The 20,928-nt window shown below is 42.4% G+C and overlaps 1 protein-coding gene across 1 annotated transcript in view; it reads left to right on the forward strand.

Annotated features, from left to right (window-relative positions):
• The window catches only part of LOC121699808 (1-phosphatidylinositol 4,5-bisphosphate phosphodiesterase delta-3-A-like), a 71,253-nt gene that overhangs the window by 26,779 nt on the left and 23,546 nt on the right, over positions 1 to 20,928 (forward strand). Inside the window, exons 8-11 of the mRNA XM_042082246.1 lie at positions 6,146 to 6,298; positions 9,985 to 10,110; positions 10,352 to 10,490; positions 17,100 to 17,216. Coding sequence (XP_041938180.1) covers positions 6,146 to 6,298; positions 9,985 to 10,110; positions 10,352 to 10,490; positions 17,100 to 17,216 — 535 coding nt within the window. The remainder of the gene's footprint in view (positions 1 to 6,145; positions 6,299 to 9,984; positions 10,111 to 10,351; positions 10,491 to 17,099; positions 17,217 to 20,928) is intronic.

The raw sequence follows: 20,928 nt of genomic DNA on the forward strand, positions 1-20,928 counted from the left end.
TGAAAATGGTTAAGTTTCAGGAAGTAAACCAGCGTCTGAATTGGGCGTGACCATCAGTGTTCTTTTGTTCTGTCGGCCAATCAGCTGTATGCAAGAAGTAACACAAGCGATACACATGGCTACTTAATATACAGCGACCCCGGAACTCTCCTTGGCAGACATTCGTGTGATTCTATAGCTGCCGAAAGAGAGTGGCAGGACATGCAAATCATTGGCCATCTTGAGGCAAACAGACGTACAGTAGTTACTTCGGAAATGACTACATCCAGCAAAAAGCCGCAGACGAAAAGAAAGTCCCCCCAGACCACGTATTTCATCTGAGGCAATGAAGTCTGCAGGAATACTTTTCAGTTTCTCATAGCGTAAGTAGTCCCTGTTACATTGCAATCCCTGCTACATTGCTTGCTAGCTAGCTAATGCTACATTGTTATTAGCTAGCTCAGTACTGTCGTTTAAAATGATGCACATCGAAACTAAGCTGTAATGGGAGATTTTTGGCTAGTAATGTGAGCATCTGCTATTAATTTGAATAATGCTTGAATTGCTTGAATGGACTGATGCTAATGATTTAGCACCTAGCCTACTGGAGGATAGTTTGTATGAATACATCCAGAGTAAGGTGCAAAGGGGCCTGTTAGCATTGCCTGAATTGAATGTGACACTAATGGTTTAGCAACTAGTCTACTTGAACATTAACTTCAGTGCTGCTCTCTGTTTTGCTTCAATGAAACGTTTAACTTAAGATATTTTTTCTTCTTCTGTTCTTTTTTTTACATTGCGGCTCTTGCTGTCATCAGGTAGGCCTAGTGGAAAACAGCTCTCCTGAGAGTCACCTCAATATCCCACAGCTTGTTGGAACGGCAGATGGCAGAGTGTTTGTCAAGAACTTTGACTGGCATAAGCATCTGAGTCCCTACTTCAGAAGGCTTCCAAAGATCAATAGTTATCAACACTTCAGTTATTTATATTGAAACTTTCACATTGTGTTCATATAAAAAATAATTGGTTGATGATGGTGTTTTATGAGAAATAGTTAGCCATTTTTAAAATGTCCTGTTATTTGCTTACAGCTTTGATGCCAAGAGACCATGTGTGGTGCTTGCAAAAAGTCACTGTGATGCAGAACATGTGGAATTTCAGTTACTGCGCAATTCAGCGGTTCTGCCCCCTGTTGACAGTCTTTCCTTGCTATGTTAGCCTTTATGCACAGCCTCTCCCTCCCTCCAACAGCCTGGACTAAATTCACTCTAGTTCTGACTTATTGTGTTGCCTCCAAAGTCTACTGACTTAAAACTGCACTGTCTTGCCTTACTTTTTTGCACTTTACCAAATAATACCTGAACTCTACTGTACCACAGGATCAGTCCCTGCCCTGTCACTCTTATCACACTTATCACACAGCCTCAGCACATTTATGTGGACCTTGTTTGTAATTTAGTATCTTTTTCATAGTATCTTTATTCTTATCTTTGTCTAGGGTATAGGATCTTTATTCTTATTTTTTTATTGGATTCATATTGACTTCCATTTTGCAATCCTGCTTGTTGTATGTGTATGTTATTGGGTCTTCTATTGGGAACTAGATGTGGTTTATACCTTGGATTATGGGATTGTAACATTTTACCCTGTGTATTAATGCATGCTATTCAGGGCCTTTTGTAATAAAAGCATTTCCATTTCAATAAAGTACCTTCTAATTCTGATTAAGTCCAGTGAAGTGTAATAACACTACATCAATATTAATATTAACAACACTACAATTCTTTCTGCCCTGCAGGCTAGCAGATCCAGGTGTCACAGTGACACCTGTAGGGGGAAGGGCTACAGATCCCGAGGAGGGCTTATCTCAATGAGATGCAAATGAGCACAATTGTCTTTCCTTTGACTCAGGTGAGGTGAGAATTGTAAATCTATTAGGTCAGTTTTCTCAGTAAAAGGTTTTCAGAGGGGTATACATTAAAATGACCACAACTTATTCAAACATTATCAGATCTCCATGAGTGAGACATCATTGGATAGCTTTGAAACTACACTTTCACAATCTGCGAATAACTCAAAATAACTCTGGGGAGACATGTGTCTGGTTTTCCTATGCCTGGTCACATATGTGTGTGTGTGTAATGTGTGTGGGTGTAATGTGTGTGTAATGTGTGTGTGCATGTAATGTGTGTGTAATGTATGTGTGTGTAATGTGTGTGTGTGTAATGTGTCTGGGTGTAATGTGTGTGTGCGTGTAATGTGTGTGTGTGTGTGTGTAATGTGTCTGTAATGTGTGTGGGTCAGGGGCGGAGCTTGAGGGGGTGCGGGGGGTGCGGCACGCCCCCGGCCTGGGACCCGCAGGGGTTACATTACATTACATTACATTACATTTGGCTGACGCTTTTTAACCAAAGCGACTAACAACATGGTAAACAGTAAGTTTTTAGAACAATTCTCACAATTTTAGGACAGTTTAAAAAAAACATTAGAGTACAGTAAGAATAAGTGCGTCGGTGAGTGCTGTTAGGGGGGTGGGACGGGCCTCTCCCACGGAGGAGCTAAGATCATGCAAACGGTTTCTTTTCAGTCATTTTCATCAGAGTGGGAAGTATTCGGCTTATAGGTTGCCCCAGTCAGGACGAATTATGACTCACGGTTGCTGAAAAGTTTTGAAATTTACTTTGATGATTTAGTAGGTGTAAAATATTGAATAAAATGTTCTGCTGTATGACTGGCTTTATTTGAACTCTCATATTGAACTTTACGACGTGCAAATTTACAAAATTGGATCAACGATATTGTCTCCTACAGGTGTCAATGAGAGAACACTTACACTTACATGATTTTGGTTTCGATTTTCTAATTGGAGTAAGTCTTTGTGACAACACGTCATCATGATTCATTTGATAATGTTTGATCATTGTTTTGGTATGAAGCATCTTTTACATAGCCTAATGAATGCGCTCAAAGTGAAAGTAGCCTAACCTAGGCCTATATGCGCTCTGTGTCTGAGCTGTCTGTGCACGTCCGCAATTGATTACGTTCCTCAAATGGAGAACACATCAATCCCATGGTATTTTTTGCCCTAAAATGCATGAAACATGCAAGTTCAAAATCCCGCCGGTAGCCACGTTACATCTCTGTTTCATATTTGCCTAGGCTACTAGCCTACAATAAATGAATTGAACGAACTCAACTGACAACAGGTATATCTACTGATTCGGTCATTGAGACTACAGAATACAGTACAACAAACTTTCTGTCTTTCTGAAGTTTATTTTTGTATTCTGGGGTACAGTAGCCTAATTGCATAATGTCTTGACAATAGTTTTTCTTACCGGCTTGCTGTTTAAACTGACTGCGCCGCTCTGAACTTTCCTGCCAGGTTTATGACGTAAACCGCATCTCGGATCTGGCATTGCCTAAACTCATCGTGTGGGAAATCATATTATCTGTCAATATTGGGCTTTGAAAATAAGGGATATTTGCTCAGTAATAGTAGGCTAAATTTTTTAACATTTACAGAGAAACCGAGGGGAAGTTAAATTAGAAATTAGAATCGTTGGAAATTGAAAACACATACAAAAAAAGATTTGGGGCTTTTGAAAAGAGATTCAGGGCTTGAGCCCCCGAAACCACCCCCTCGCTCCGCCAATGCAACCACCCAGCAGTAACTTCTGCATTCAGTGAGATTTGCACCGGCCTAATTTTATTTTTGACTCTTCCCGTCACCGTTGCAACCTCTGAGCGCTCATTCTCCAAGTTAAAGATCATTAAAAACCACTTGAGGAGCACAGTGGGACAGGAGAGACTGAGTGGACTTGCCATGTGGTCCATAGAGAATGAGAGAGCAAAGAAAATGGACATACACAGAGCATCGTGGACGAGTTTGCGGCACGCCAGGCTCGTCGTATGCCCTTCAAATAGTGCTGCGTATTATTGTTGTTTTATTATTAGGGGTCATGTAGCCTAATGTTTTTGTTGTTGTTCTCTTGGTTACACTTCATGTACGTTCGATGGACTTCAAAATTACATAGTTGCTCTCCGTGGCACTGACGCTTGTAAGACCCGCTGTTGCGGGCATGTGTATGTTGTAAAATTATGTTATGATCAGTTTAATAAAGGGCGAAGGCTCTTCTGTTTAACAATAGTGCTGTGGAGTGGGTGACACTCATTGTCCAAGATGTTGATCAGTTTGTTCAGGGTCCTTTTGTCAGATAGTGAAGTGATACACTCCAGTTCAGCTCCCACTACAGAGCCAGCTTTCCTTACCAGCCTGTCAATTCGCTCCACATCCTTCTTCCTTGTGCTTCCACCCCAGCATACCACTGCATAGAAGAGGACGCTGGCAACAACAGACTGGTAGAACATCCTGAGGAGCTTACTGCACACATTGAAGGACCGCAGCCTCCTCAGGAAGTACAGCCTGCTCTGCCCTTTCTTGTAGAGTGCATCAGTGTTGGCTGACCAGTCCAGTTTATTGTCCAGGTGGAGACCCAGATACTTGTAGGTGCTAACCACCTCCACATTGACCCCATCAATGTGAACTGGTAGCAGAGTGGGCTTAGACCTGCGGAAATCCACCACCATCTCCTTGGTCTTTGAAGTGTTAAGTTGAAGATGATTGAGTTTGCACCATTGCACAAAGTCCTCCACCAGGCTCCTGTACTCCTCCTCCTGCCCGTTCCTGATACACCCCACAATTGCAGTATCATCAGAAAACTTCTGCATGTGGCATGACTCGGTGTTGTAGCAGAAGTCAGATGTGTACAGGGTGAACAGGACTGGAGAGAGCACAGTTCCCTGTGGCGCTCCGGTGCTGCAGATCACAGTGTCAGAGAGACAGTTCTTCAGTCTGACGAACTGTGGTCGCTCGGTCAGGTAATCTGTAATCCAGGTTACCAGGTGAGCGTCCACATCCATCTGCAAGAGCTTGTCTCCCAATCTGAGGGGCTGGATGGTGTTAAAAGCACTTGAGAAATCAAAGAACATGATTCTCACAGCACTTTTCCCCTTGTCCAGGTGAGAATGTGTCCTGTGTAGAAGATAAGTGATGGCATCGTCCACGCCCACTTTCTCCTGGTAAGCAAACTGTAACGGGTCTAGTGCATGGCGTACCTGGGGTCTGAGCATGCCTAAGACCAATCGCTCCATTGTCTTCATCACATGTGATGTAAGAGCGACAGGTCTGTAGTCATTAAGCTCACTAGGGTGTGGCTTCTTAGGGACAGGGGTGAGACATGATGTCTTCCACAGTGTTGGAACTTGTCCAAGGCGTAGGCTCAAATTGAAGATGTGCTTCAGTGGTTCCCCCAGTTCAGCAGCACAGGCCTTGAGTAGCCTTGGGCACAGTCTGTCAGGCCCAGCTGCTTTATTGCTGCGCAATTTCTTAAGTTGGACTGTCACTTGATCCTTTGTAATGGTGAGGGGTGTAAGGGGAGGGGAGGGGTGGGATCTGGGATCTGTGTGTCTGATGGCTGTTGACTGAGGTCGTTGTCACCTCATTGTTCGTGATCACCATGTGGGGGAGGGGTGCAAAATCCAGTGATGGTGGGGGTACGATAGCCTGTGATGATGGAGGTGAGTGTTGCGCTGGTATTGAGGGGGTGTGAGGGTGGGGGCTGGGGGATGGTGGACAGACCACCGCCATTGGAGCTGGAGCAGGGGAGTCAAACCTGTTGTAGAAGTGGTTCAACTGGTTCGCCCTGTGCAGGTCCCCCTCCACAGAGCTGCTGTTCTTCTTCAGGCCAGTGATAACCTTCATGCAGTCCCATGTCTCCTTCAAGTTGTTTTCCTGCAGCTTCTGTTCCACCTTCTTTCTGTAATCCTCCTTAGCTTCCTAATGTGTGTGTGTGTGTAATATGTGTGTGTGTAATGTGTGTGTGTGTGTAATATGTGTGTGTAATGTGTGTGTGTGTATGTGTAATGTGTGTGTGTGTAATGTGTGTGTGTGTAATGTGTTTAATGTGTGTGTGTGTGTGTGTAATGTGTTTAATGTGTGTGTGTGTGTAATGAGTTAAATTTGTGTGTAATGTGTGTGTGTGTGATGTGTGTGTGTGTGTAATGTGTGTAATGTGTGTGTGTGTAATGAGTTAAATTTGTGTGTAATGTGTGTGTAATGTGTAATGTGTTTAATGTGTGTGTGTCTTTTGTGTCCTGCCCCCAGGCGTCCCCCTACCCACTGATTCTCTCTTTGGAGGTCCACTGCTCCCTGGAGCAGCAAGCCGTCATGGCCCGACACCTGCGCTCCATCCTGGGCAGACGACTGCTCACCAGGCCCCTGGGTGACCAAGACCTCCACAGCCTGCCATCTCCTGAGGTCTGACCAACACACACACACACACACAGATCACTGAGACACACACACTGACCTACACCTGCAGTCTGACCTACACCTGAGTTATGACCTTGACCAGAGGCAGGGTCACCCTGGGGTATAGGGAGGGAAAGTGAAAACCAGCGCCCCAAGTGGTTGCGTTCCTATCGAAGAGCAGCTCCAATTTTATTATTATTACATTACATTACATTTAGCAGACACTTCTTGACCAAAGTGACTTCACATTGTCCCCAGAGCAACTTGGGGTTTAGTGCCTTGCTCAAGGGCACAATGGTGGAAGCTGGGAATTGAACCGACAACTTTCAGACTACTGCACGCTAGCCCTAGCCTAGAAATCTAGACGCACCCTAGCGGCAAATTAATTTTGCTGCCAGGGCTAGTCTAGCAACTCTCCGTTGGCTTGTGAGCTTGAAAAATTAAACTTCTATCAGGCCAATCAAATCGTGTATAGAGTCGTTAGGCGGGCTTAACATAATGATTGAAGAGGTCATGATTCAACGGTTTGGCTTGAATTCCCTGCTACTTGAAAACAAATAAGATGGATGTTGCTGTTGGCGAACAGTGTGACACGAGTTAAGCTTTTATTAAGTTGGCAAAAGTTTGAACTAGCCAATTAGCTCCGCTGGTGGGAAACGCATGGGACTCATAGCGCTGTCCTATTGCGGGCAGAGGGAATTTGAAAGACAACCAATTATCCCGCCCCTCGGACTGAGCACTGCGAACGGTGAGTGCCCAGACCCTACATTTTAATGTGGGTCTGGCTCGTCAGGCTACGCTAGCCCAGCTCCTTAACCACTATACTAACACCGCCCATGTTAAGTCCCATAGACCTAATCAGCCAAATCAGCGAAGTTATCCACTAAAAATATTCTTCAGTGTGTATACAGTGATAATCTACTAACTGTGAAAATGTCAGGCCCTATTTTGCCTTCTTTAAAAAAATAAAAATCGCTTGTTTTGTTTCATAAACGGACAACAAAAGAAGTCACGTGACTTTACCCTTTGACGTTACTCACAGTAGCATGGTTTGTTTATTAGCCTAGTTAGCATTGACACTTACCACTTACTGCCAGCTCTTCATGTGAGTAGGAGCACAACACCAGTTATCCAGACATAAAGGTAATCACCACACGGTTTACATCACGCTCCGTTATTACAAAATATGTTAAGCCAGTTAAGCAAATTGCTCATTTTGATCAGTTAAAGATAAAGCACCCAAACCGGTGACGTCGCATACAACTGTAGTTTGTTATCATCATGTTACAAAAAAACCTCAAAACAAGGCATTCAAATGAGTGTTCAGTTCAGGTAAGGGCAACAGAGTGTTCAGTTCAGTTCAGGTAAGGGCAACAGAGTGTTCAGTTCAGGTAAGGGCAACAGGGGCAAATCCAAATCACCGTGATAGAGGACTGACAGGGCGCCACTGCGAGCTCTCTGGAGATAGTTGTACCCCGGAGGACAGCTCTCATTGAGAGAGGAAAACGTATCTGGTTTGTGGCAGGTTTCTGTAATGCACATAAAATCAAGACATTTATCAAGAATATGGTCATGTATGAGGCAAGATTTGTTTGAGAGTGATTGGGCATTAAACAGCTCAATTTTAATGTTTGATGAGGCAACAAGTCTTTGAACCTGCCGTAGTAGACTAGAGTCCATCCAGTACTGTTTTCCATCCAGCTCTCTGGAAGTTGTTTCCATGGAGATGCCCAGGCTACTTGTCCAGTAGGAGATAGCACACTGATGACGTGTTTTAGGAGCGGCAGTTCGTGTGGCTGACCAGAGGGCCAGGATGGCATGATCCAACTGTGAGTAGACAAACTTTCTGCGTGAGCTTCTGTGAATGTAGCGTGGTCAACAAAGAAGTTTGAGTTGTTTGAGGACTGAAATGCACGGTGGAGAGGAGAGGTGTGGAGGTGTGGAGAGGAGAGGAGAGGTGTGGAGGTGTGGAGAGGAGAGGAGAGGTGTGGAGAGGAGAGGAGAGGTGGAGAGATCCATTAGTGTTAGGGTCATTGGTCATTGGTTGACAGAGTAACTCAACCTAATGGTGTTTGTTCTACCGGCACATAAAGAGTAACCAGGTGTTGTTAGCCGTGTAGTCGGCGGGGTGCTGCACCTCCAGAACTGAGGTGGCACGACACCAAGTGAAAACTTCAGGGGAGCTTTTGAGGAATACCTCGGACGGCAGCGATAAGTAGTTCCGGGCTGCCCAGGTAGCAGCAACAGGTGAGCAACCGTTAGACTCAACAGATACTGTATATGGTCTACGTATAGTTTGTTTCAAAAAATCTTTTTACACAACGTTACTATGGAGAACTTTCAGAAAAAAACTTGGCTGGAGAAGCGGCGAACAGACAACGCCAGCATCCTCTTTCACACACACACACACCATTCAATAACTTTTACAAAAGAACACACACACTTACACACATACTCAAAACAGTGTTGAGGCATTTGTGGAGAAGGATGGTTAATATGTTCTTCCTACAGCTCACGGTAAGCTATTTCGTTGCTCTGATTGGTTAGGTCTATCCGTTTGAGTGCAGAGGCATTTCCCCCCCTGTATCGGTTGAAACACGCCCCATAATTATGTATCAATGGAGCAATATCAGACTCATATTCTGACTAGAATCTCGTTAGGCTAGCGTCAAGGTATTGAAAAAATATCCAAATCGAAATTCTTGACAAGGTATTGGTATCAAAACAATAATTTTGGTATTGTGACAACACTAATTTGGTATTTGGTATTGTGACAGAACTAATGTGCACCTGTCTGAGTGGTGTTGTGACATCACTAATGTGCACCTGTCTGAGTGGTGTTTTCTGTGACATCACTAATGTGCACCTGTCTGAGTGGTGTTTTCTGTGACATCACTAATGTGCACCTGTCTGAGTGATGTTTCTGTGACCTGTAGTTTTGGGAGCGGCCATCTTGTTGTGGAGTGGCCATTCTACAGTGTTTGTGTGCGTGTGTGTGAGAGAGAGGGGGGACTCACCTTGTGTGTGTGACCTTGTGGATCTTGTGTGTGTGTGTGTGTGTGTGTAGGTGTGTGTGTGTGTGTGACCTTGTGGATCTTGTGTGTGTGTGGACCTTGTGTGTGTGTGTGTGTGACCGTGTGGACCTTGTGTGTGTGTGTGTGTGACCGTGTGGACCTTGTGTGTGTGTGTGTGACCGTGTGGACCTTGTGTGTGTGTGTGTGTGACCGTGTGGACTGTGTGTGTGTGTGTGTGTGTGTGACCTTGTGTGTGTGTGTGTGTGTGACCGTGTGGACCTTGTGTGTGTGTGTGTAGGTGTGTGTGTGTGTGTGACCGTGTGGACCTTGTGTGTGTGTGTAGGTGTGTGTGTGTGTGTGACCTTGTGTGTGTGTGTGTGTGTGACCGTGTGGACCTTGTGTGTGTGTGTCCGTGTCGACCTTGTGTGTGTGTGTGTGTAGGTGTGTGTGTGTGTGTGTGTGTGTGTGACCGTGTGGACCTTGTGTGAGTGTGTGTGTAGGTGTGTGTGTAGGTGTGTGTGTGTGTGTGTGTGACCTTGTGTGTGTGTGTGTGTAGGTGTGTGTGTGTGTGTGTCCGTGTGGATCCTGTGTGTGTGTAGGTGTGTGTGTGTGTGTAGGTGTGTGTGTGTGTGTGTGTGTCCGTGTGGACCTTGTGTGAGTTCCTTTTTCTGCCCTCAGGACCTAAAGGGGCGGATCCTAGTGAAGGGGAAGAAGATGATTGGCCAGATGGGCAAGACTGGCAGCTGTGCCAGCTTCTCCTCCAGCTCCGACGATGAGGCTGGGGCCGCGACTAAGACCACCAAGGTGTGTGTGTGTGTGTGTGTAGGTCAGTGCAGAGCTGTCGGACCTGGTGGTGTACTACTGCAGTGTGTGTGTGTGTGTGTGTAATGTGTGTGTGTGTGTAATGTGTATGGGTGTGTAAAATATGTGTGTGTGTATGTGTGTAATGTGTGTGTGTGTAATGTATGTATGTATGTGTGTGTGTGTAATGTGTGTGTGTGTGTGTGTAATGTGTGTGTGTAATGTGTGTGTGTGTAATGTGCAGGTCAGTCCGGAGCTCTCAGATCTGGTGGTGTACTGCTGCAGTGTTCCGTTTCGGGGGTTTGAGGAGGCGGCCCAGCGCTCCCCATCCGAGATGTCGTCTTTCTCAGAGAATGATGCCCTCAAACTCATCAAGGACTCAGGTACACACACACACACACACACATTACACACACACACACACACACACACACTGAATGATGCCCTCAAACTCATCAAGGACTCAGGTACACACACACACAAACACACACACTGAATGATGCCCTCAAACTCATCAAGAGTGCCGCTATTGTTGCAGGCAGCTCACTGCGTGGGGATTAGTGTGTGTTCACTGTGTGCTGAGTGTTTCACCAATTCACGGATTGGGATAAACGCAGAGACCAAATTTCCCTCACGGGATCAAAAGAGTGTATATACTTATACTTATATACACACACACATACTCACAATCTTAATCTCTCTCTCTCTCACACACACACACACACAGTTTTAATCACTTTCACATACTCACAAACATTGTGATTACATACTCTGTGATTAATTCATTTCAAATAATCGCATGCATCAACTTTTGCTATGAACATCTTAAAAACAAATTTGGCAGCTGAGTGAATTAATGAAGAGCCAAACCAACATTATTTAAAGTTCAACATCTCAACCCTAACCCTAATCCCAACCCCAACCCTAACCCTCTCTCTTTTATTATAATTGTCCCTTTGGCTCAGGCATCAGCATAATGCATGATAAATGCAAATGACTGAAGTGACCAGACATTACACACACACACACACACACGCACACACACACACATCAAGGCATCAGCGTAGTGCCTGATTTTTAGCATGATAAATGCAAATGACTGAAGTGACTCACTGTCAACGACATGTGCAGAGTAGCAGGGCTCTGCACTAACATTTTTTTCCAGGAGCACTTGTGCCCCCAAGTTAAAAAATGTAGGACCAAAGACAAAAATCTGGGAGCACAGTCAGTTCTGTACTTAACTTACACATAATGTAACTTTACACTGCAACTAACAGTTAAACATGCCAGTGCACCAATTGCGAAGATTAAGAATGACTGACAACATTTACAGGAAACAAGATTTTAAAGAACATCAGTGCCTAATCTAATGTAGTCTAACTTTCCGCTTTTTCTGCGACCCTTGAATTTAATAGAAGCAACTAGAGAGTCACAACGCGAAACTGCTAGCGTTGATGGGAGGTTTATTGGCGTGGCATTGACTTGATTTTATGGTTTGCACCAGTAATGTTTCGCAATGTTGCAGTGTATTTTGTAGACAAACAATGACTTGGTTATAAGTCATTCGCACCAGTAGCCTAAATATGTTTTTGCACTCGCACGCCATTATTTTTACTCGTATGTGTGAGTGAAATGGGTGTAGAGCCCTGAGTAGGCTACCCTGACACCAAGGTGAAATGTGATATATCCCCCCTGATTTATCCTTTTTTTGGCCATTCAAAGATATTGTAGATTTTTATTTACATAATTACTCGGTTGTTGCCTTTTCTATCCAGTAGGTGGCAGTCCAGGATAAGAAATGGAGCAGTTCAAGTTTGAGCAGAAAAGTATTAAACTAAACAGTAGGAAAACAAGACAAAGAAAAGCAGCATACAGTGGGGAGTGCTTCGACTTGGCCAGCTTCACTCGCGGTCCGCGCGTGGGATCACGCGGTATCGCGCAACTTTAATTTGTATTTTCCCAGTGTGACGCTGCAACAACCCAAACAACCGGTAGATGGCTCAAGTGAGCAGGGTGTCTCGTAAAAAGAAATGGAGCCTGGAAAACCCTACACAGACTTCACTACAAACTTTAGCAGACTGGTTTAGAAATAATTTAATAGCCAGAAATATGCCTGCCCTGCCCTAATAAAGAAATATTTGGTTAACCCGTTTTGCGTAGAAGAAACGCAGGACAAATTAAACATTCTGGTTTTCTCCGAGTGCAACGATGATAGACAGACATCATTTGGACAAAATATAGAGCATATTAACCTCCATTGCTCAGCCAAATGCCTTCCTGTTACGTCCTGTTATCACGGAGTTACAGGCGATAAACGATTTTTGATGGTCACAAGTTTACTTCATTAGCGGTTTATTTTTTTGATTATTAAAGAGTGTTTTTCATTTAAAGGTTTGACTTCATGCTTATTCAGTAGAGCATTTAGTGCTCTTCCCAATCCCAGACGTTCACATGGCATGTTTGTTTGTAATGGATGCAACCGCGAGATACGCTTGTCATAGGCGCCGATACCGTGGATGCTCCGTCTCTCGGGCACCCACTGAAAACATTGAGCACCCATGTGTGCCAGCTTACAGTCCCGGCTAAATTACATTCATTTAAAATCAAACATCGCAGTTTATGTTAAATTCAGCATCTCTCATAATGTGATTGGATATGTTGCTGTCAATTCCCTACTTCATATACTAACCACCAATGAGAGCGTCTCTCGTATGAAAATTCCTGACACTTCCCACCTGAAGAATTAACGCAAGGCTTTGTCGGGTCTTCAGCCCCGAATGTTTAAAATGTATATAGCCCTGAATATCATTTTAAAAGTAGTCTGACAAAGCTTATTGTTTTGTGACACAGCTAAACACTGGTACCTCATAGAACTGGGTGTTGCCTACATTATTAATTAATGGTAGCCTACAATAGTTAATTGATTCGCGTAACATATTAGTTGGCTCAAAGAGTAGGGAATCAGGATGGAGAGTCACGCGTGTGTTGCTTTTGCGGGATCGAATCCAGTTTAATGCTAGTTTTCAAAACATATATTTTTTACATGTCTTTTGTCCGAGTGGCTGTAATGTAGCCGAGCGCTCATGGCGTATGAAAAGCGACTTCAAACCGCCTAAAACAACTTGTTTGTGAATGTCTGACAACTGCTGCAGCGCATGCACGCGCAAGGAAACCAGTAGGTGGAGAAACCAGAAGGCACACAACACCGGAACGATTTTAAGGCTATTTCGCATAGGCTACTCAATGGTGCCATTTCACACGCATTATAGCGACCCCCACTCACCGGGGTTAGTGGAAGGTGTTAATAGACGATTGGCGTAGCCTACAGTGGACTAGGGCTGTCAAAATTGCTCAAAAATGACGTTCGAATATCCCCTCTAAAATAAACACATGTATTCGAATATATTGGAATATCTAGGCTATATATATCTAAATGGCAATACAAATCTTCACGATAGGCCTATTAACTGACCGCCCGATTCACGTTGGCTGGGGGGCAGGGGGGGCCATCAGACATTTGTTCCCAAGGGTCTATGAATTGTTAATCCGGCCCTGCCCCCAACGAACGCAACTTTCCACCTCTGAGATAGCTGAAAAGAAGTCTAGAGGACTCCTAACTCACTAGACCTACTTACTGTAGGCTGCGCAAACCACAAGCCTGCATTCGAGGCAGGCCTTCTGTTGAAGAATTTTATATAAATCCTGCACTAACAGTAATCCTCCTACCCCCGCTACCACAGCTGTGGATAGTGTGGCATGCTCACGCTTTATGTCTCCTTCTTGCAACTAGGCCTATAGCCCAACCATTTACGTCTTCAAAAAATAACAACTTGCCAGATATGCCTTCATAAATTTGGGCTTCATTCAGCATTTTGTTCTTCCACTGGAAATGACTCTTCTACATTTGCTGCCTGCTGCATCCTTTCTGTTTGTATTGTTTAGAAAATGTTTGACGTCTTGAGTTAATGCATTAAACATTGTTTGCTGGTAACCAGCCACAAATAGCCTACAGATTCTTGCGTGCGTTCTCTCCAAAATGTGCACGTTCTATAGGCTATCTAAGTGCATCATTCTGCGGCATAAAGGAGATGTATTTGTGTATTGTACAGAAAAATAAAAATAACCTGTCAAGCAGTCAATTGACTACATTGCAGTCAATAAGTAGTGCAAATTATGAAACCAAAACGTGGGTCATAGTTGTCTAAGCCTCTGCTGTGAGGCCAAACCCATGAACAAAGACGCATTGATATCTGCAATAGTTTTTTTTTTTTGGCGAAACAAGCTCACAGCCGAACAAGTCATACTGAAGGGAGAGGCAACTGGCATGTGATCTCCCCAATGGATGTACAAGTTTTCTCATGTGCCTATGATATTTAATCCAGTGTTTTGTCAAGTTGCAAAATGCTATTCGTTTTAACGAATTTTTATGATAGTATGAAGTACTTTTTGTATAGGGTACTATCTTAATTGCTTTATACTCAATACTTGACCAATGGCTATTGCATCTGTCTATTGAAAGTGATATACAAGGTGATATACTGTGTAGGCTTCATAAAATAAACAGATTGCTAATGGCCTACAAGCTGATCTGGGGGGCGTTTCCCGTACAACTACGGAGTTTAGCTTTTTACTAACAGGATGCATCGTTCAACTAACCAACATGTAAGTTACGACTGTTTCCCAAAACTGTCGTACTTACATAGTACTGTAAGTTTGGACCATGATAGTTTCCAAACTTCAGTAGTTTGGACTAAGGTGGTTAATGACGTTTAGTAGCACGTGAACGGCCACCTGCACATACTTCTGTGGCGCATTGCGTTAAGGCCGGCAGATGACAGCCGCCGTTGCATAGCAGTTACCAGTCCCCTGTCCAAGAGTTCGAATCTGGGTTAAGACGTTGACAACAATATTGACATCGTTGTTTACCTAAGTTTATCTTTTGTGCAGATCAGATTATCAAAATCAGAATCAGCCTTCAGCCTTCTTGGCTTGGTTTGCGTAAACTAACAAGGACCCCCCCCCTCCATGAAAATCAAAGGCTACATATTCTCAGCTGACTCGTCAAAAAGTGCGCACCACCTTATTATTATCTGCAAGTGTGTGACTTTTACTTACGTGCACATGGCTGCAAATTGACTTTTAATTTATGTATTTTCTGCCTTGGGCATTTTAAAATATGGATGTATGGTGGTTAGAAGTGTAAATATCAATTAGAAATCTAAATATATTTATAATGATTAATTTGCAAAAATAACTGGCGTCAGTGACGTCTTTGACATGAAGATCCCTGGAACTATGCTTCTAGCATTCTACCACAGGTCGAGAGGTGTAGTTGTAACTACACAACTTTACGATAGTGGTTGCGAACGTTCGTTGCTACTATGGTTTTGGGAAACACTAACGTAGTGGAACGATGCATTGGACTATGTAAGTTCCAAATATGAATGTAATTCTGCTGCATAAAGCAGATGTATTTGTTTATTGTACAGAAAAATAAAAATGACATGTCAAGCAGTCAATTGACTACATTGCAGTCAAGAAGTAGGGCAAATTAATTTACGAAACCAAAACGTGGGTCATAGTTGTCTAAGCCTCTATTGCGTAGCCTGTTAAAAACGTCGCCAGATAGTATTAAATCGGCAACAACATTGTTTTCTGCAGAAGCCTACCCAAGGCTACAGATTAATTCTGAACAGTTATTTCTCTACTGGCTCAATTATCACACCACTGTTTTGATTTGCGTAGTTGCGTTAACCCCAACACTGACAATAATGTAGACAGCAAATTTCGATTTCGATTTTCGTTACCACCGTGTAGTCAAGCCTTAAGCCATACCCAAGTAGCCTAAATCGAGGTAATGTTTAATTATGCATGATTTATTTTGTTATTGAATTCGTAGGCTGGGATTACTCTCGGCAACAATTATGTTTAATGGTAGATCCGGCTTTTTCAGAAGATACCGCAGGCAGAGCGATGTACAGTGGTAGAGCGACGCACAGTGGCTGAAAGTGGTACTAAAGCTTCACGCAGCTTCACGCCGCGTAATGCGCGAATGAAGTGGTCATTTGAAAGCGATGCCCACTGTATTCTACAAGTGCACACGGAAATGTAATGTGTGAAGTTATTGGAATGGAAATAAATGTAACCACCTTCAACATACTTTTGAAGACATTTTGTTTCAAGTGTGCAACAAATGTAGTCAATTTAGTAAGGGAGTTTGTCGGTTAGTTAGTTAGTCCGTCATAGGGTCGGCTAAGCAAATAATAGGCTACGTTAGCAAGGTTAACATTGGCCAGGCTGGCGACTAGTATTATTATCATCAAGAGGTGTGCTAACTCTCTAAATTGCTTTGCATTGAGGTGATACTTCAGACTTGACGAACTCCTATGGTAGGCAACGGAAATTCCTTACTGCAGAAATAGTAGATTGATGTTCCTGTCAACAGGATTGGTCTGGGCGTTCTTTTTAAAAAGTAGGCCTAGGATTGGTCTGGGCGTTCTTTTTAAAACGTAGGCCTGGGCTAAATGTTTCATTCAAAGCAGGGCTTTCTCGTATTCCTCCTTCAGTCACTATAGCCAGACTGCACTGTGTCATGTCACTATGAAATTCATTTTTAATGCATTCAAATTTATATTTTAATGCATTAATATTTCTGTAATTAATTAATCGAAATGAACACGTTATTTCGACAGCCCTAATATATTAATGTGAAAATCTTTCATGTGCATGAGGAACATATAGCATCACAATGAATATGAAGATCCTGCTAAAAGTCAGCTGGCAAAAACAAATAGAGGCTACGGAACCATCTCTGCTCAGATGACAGGGGGTAGCCTGTTAGGCATAGTTGCTGTTAAAATACTAGCGCTGGGAATCTAAACACGTCAACCGATTCACATAGATTCACCCTATTCACATAGATTCACCCTAAGACCAAATCTACACTAGCTGCCAAATTGGACACTGTGTGTGATGGTGATGCTTGTCCACAGGTAAGCAGTTTGTGCGTCTGAACAGTCGGCAGCTCAGCAGAATCTACCCTTCTGGCCAGCGTCTGCAGTCTTCCAACTACGACCCCCAGGGCATGTGGAACGGAGGATGCCAAATGGGTTAGTCACACAAACACACACATATATGCATACACACACACACACACATACATATACGCATACACACACACACACATATACATATATACATACATACATACAGGAGAGAACATACATATAATTTAATTATTTTATTTTATTTTATTTTATAATGTAATTTTGTTCTTAACTGTACGTCTGTGTGTATGTGTATGCGTATATGTGTGTGTTTGTGTGTAGACGTCTACACACAAACACACACATATACGCATACACATACACACAGACGTACAGTTAAGAACAAAATTATTCATACCCCTGGCAAATATTGATTCAATGTTGATTTTCTCTTTATCAATATGTTTGTTCTGACTGAAAATGACACTGCCACATGTCAAAAGGTTGTAACACAATGTGGCACATAACATAACATAGCCAATTCTCTCCTGGTTGTAGGAAATAGGCTTTGTTCATATTACAAGTGATGGAATGAATGTGTGACTTATGTTTAGTTGATGTTATGACATGTTAAGTTAAGCTTGCCGAACTTAGTTATAGTCAGCCATGGGCAGTTTGACTGTGCCTACATTCATAAAACTCCTGTTAGTAAATTGCAAGAGCAACAAATAGGAACATAATGGTCATATTAATCCCATAAACACACAGATAACTCTTACACCAACCTTATTTTGTGCCTTTTATTCACGTTTGTTTCAAGATTTAGTAAGTATTTAAGCCCTTTTCACTCCCCACTTCGATGCAGCATAGGTTTCCATTATATCAGTCATCTTTCCCCTAAAAGGGGGCATGTATGTGCAGCACATACAACGTTCCATTCCATTCGTCAGTGCGTATTGTTTAGTTTCTGGTCTAGCTGGATCTGGTGTGGTGTTGTAGTTGTTCTAACGTTACTAGTTGTTGCAACAGCATGTGAAAAAACTACAAAGTTTGTTAGACCAAAAAGAATTTTAATCTTGTGATAAAAAGATTGATGCCGTTAAAATAGGTTTGCGTTAACGCCCAGCACTAATATATATATATATATATTAGGGCTTTGACTCCGAACTTCGTTATTCGAATATAATTCAATTATTTTTAAAATTAAAGATATTCGAACGAATTTTAGGGATCTCTTAATATTCGAACCTAGCCTATGGAGATAATTTCTATAAATGTATTTGGTTGTAAACGTTATTTTCGATTCAGATTCCGAGTTTATTTTTTCACGCCTGGTGAAGTAAAATCACGAGCTCATTAGCAAGGCTATTATTGGTCATCTGGGCTCCTGTAGGTGACGTTAGCATCTGGCTGGTTCGCGCTTAGTGAGCTCACACATAGACATAATAGACACTTTTATTTTAAACTTAACCTTCCTCTGATTTTAATCACCTCAGTTATCAATCAAAGCAAACAGGGAAAAGAAATGGCAACACAATCATGAAAAACATTCAAATAAATAAATGTGCAGATAAGTCTGAATTAAAAGCAGCACTGGTTGAAGCCTGGAAATATTGTAAACAAAGTAACGTTAGCTTAATTTGCTAGTGTATCATAGTCTGGTTAGACTGTTCAGTTTCCCTACGTGTGTTTAAGTTTCAAATGAATACTTTTTCTCCTTGGGACAGGCCCGTTTGAGCCTTGGAAAATACGTTTCCATTTGCATCGGGATTGAGATGATTAGAACTTAGCAGTCAATTTGAATGCAACAGTTTTAAACAAATTCGTGCAGCCTGCTAATGATGCTAACCGGATTTAATAGCAATTTAGCCAGTCATCTTGCACGATTAATGTTTGGATTACATGTTGTGCATGCTGAGGAGGGATGCGCCTGTTGAGAGGGAGAGAGAGAGAGTGTACGGGGGAAGGAGAGTCTGTGTTGAGGTAGGCCTACTTCTATCGCCTACTCTGGTAGAGTTTGACATACTACAATGCAAGATATATTTAGCCTATTTATTTATGGACAACGTAAGGCAGGAGGTGTGTGTTGCTTTTAATTATGAATGTTCTATCGAACGTATTTTTTATTGATATCGATTACATGTCTATTGCGATACATATCGCTATCGTTTTATCGCCCAGCCCTATCTCAATAACAATTTTAACAATTTTAACCTTTCGTGCACATAGTCTATTGACATTGACTGATACACTGCCCTCTGGTGGACAGAACATATAGAACTTAAGTTTGATACCAATATCGGTCTTACTGGAGACATTTAATGGTTAAAATATTATTAATACATATTCGAATTTTAATATTAATAAACAAACGAACTTCGAATATGATTTTTGGGCCAAAGTCAAAGCCCTAATATATATTATTATTCCACTGCTTGGTTGAATTTCCCATTGTCCTACGTAATTTAGAACGACCATTAACAGTATGTTATTTGCACATCCATGAAGAAGATCCATTTTTTTGGCCGTATCACACTTGTATATTAATTCGCCAAACTCGTTGTGAAGTTTAAATTAACTGTCACGTTGCATCCGAGCTGTAAAATGCAGACGTTCAGAACATTGCAACATTGTAGCATTTGACGGAAATGGCTTTTAGCTAGATGGATGACAGCAGGCAAAGTAAAATAGCGATGTTTCAAAGCTAAAGTTCATCAGAATCTTGGGATGCGCCCGCTTGACAACGGGAGAGATAGAACTAACGACTGGCCTTTGGCCGTAGCAACCATCCATTTAGAACTAGTAACGGCAGTTTGTCCTGCAAGTTGAGAAATTAGTTGATATGTGTCGGAAGAAATTAGTTCTACAAACAAGACAGTTTTAGCGATTAAAACGTTTAAATTGTAACAGGAAATGAACACATATATGCGGGTTGGATCCTATAATTGTCATGGGCTACGCCTGGGCAACAACACAGGAGACAAAGCCCGACGTGCTGTAGTTGACAACCTGTTGCAAAGTTGTGACTTTTTATGTTTGCAAGAAACGTTTTTATCTAAACAGGACTTAGGAAAATTGAACTCTTTTAATGACAACTTCCATGGGGCTGGTGAGTCCACTACTGACCTATCAATGGGAATAGTGAGAGGAAGAATGGCAGGGGGAGTGGACAAAAAGTTGGACACTGTGATGAATGTCATTAGAGTTGAAGCTGACTGGTGTATTGCTGTACAGATAAGAATGAATAACAAACAGTTTACCATCCTCAATGTGTACACACCATATGAGTCACAACAAAATGAAGATGAATATTTGAATAGACTTGCCTTCATAAATTCCTTTATTTCTGACAATCTGTCCACAAGAAGTTAATTGTGATTTTAAGGCTAAGCTGGACTGGTCTAAGCTAACCAATGGAAATGTGATGTTATACTGTGGTAGAACTGATGGTCTTCTAAGGGATGTATGTCTACCCAGAGATGCAATTTTGTGCTCTGATGAATTGTAATGATAGCTCACACTGTAAGGACCTCTGTGCTATGTATAATTGTATCGCAGGAGCTGTGTATGAGGCCAGTAGGCCATGCTTTACTTACTCTAATAAAAGTAAGAGCATCAACCCAGGGTGGAACAAGTATGTGGGTGCTTATCATGCTGAAGCCAAGATTGCATATAAGGCCTGGGTCCTGGCAGGTAGGCCCAGAGAGGGGCCTGTCCTGGACCACAAAAAGCTTAAACGTGAGGTATAAATATGCAGTTCGTTATATCAGCAAAAATGAGCAAGTAATGAGAGCAGACTCTATGGCTGAGAAGCTTCTTGGAAACTAACCATGTT

The sequence above is a fragment of the Alosa sapidissima genome, chromosome 24, assembly GCF_018492685.1.
Source record: "Alosa sapidissima isolate fAloSap1 chromosome 24, fAloSap1.pri, whole genome shotgun sequence".
Lineage (NCBI taxonomy): Eukaryota > Metazoa > Chordata > Actinopteri > Clupeiformes > Clupeidae > Alosa > Alosa sapidissima.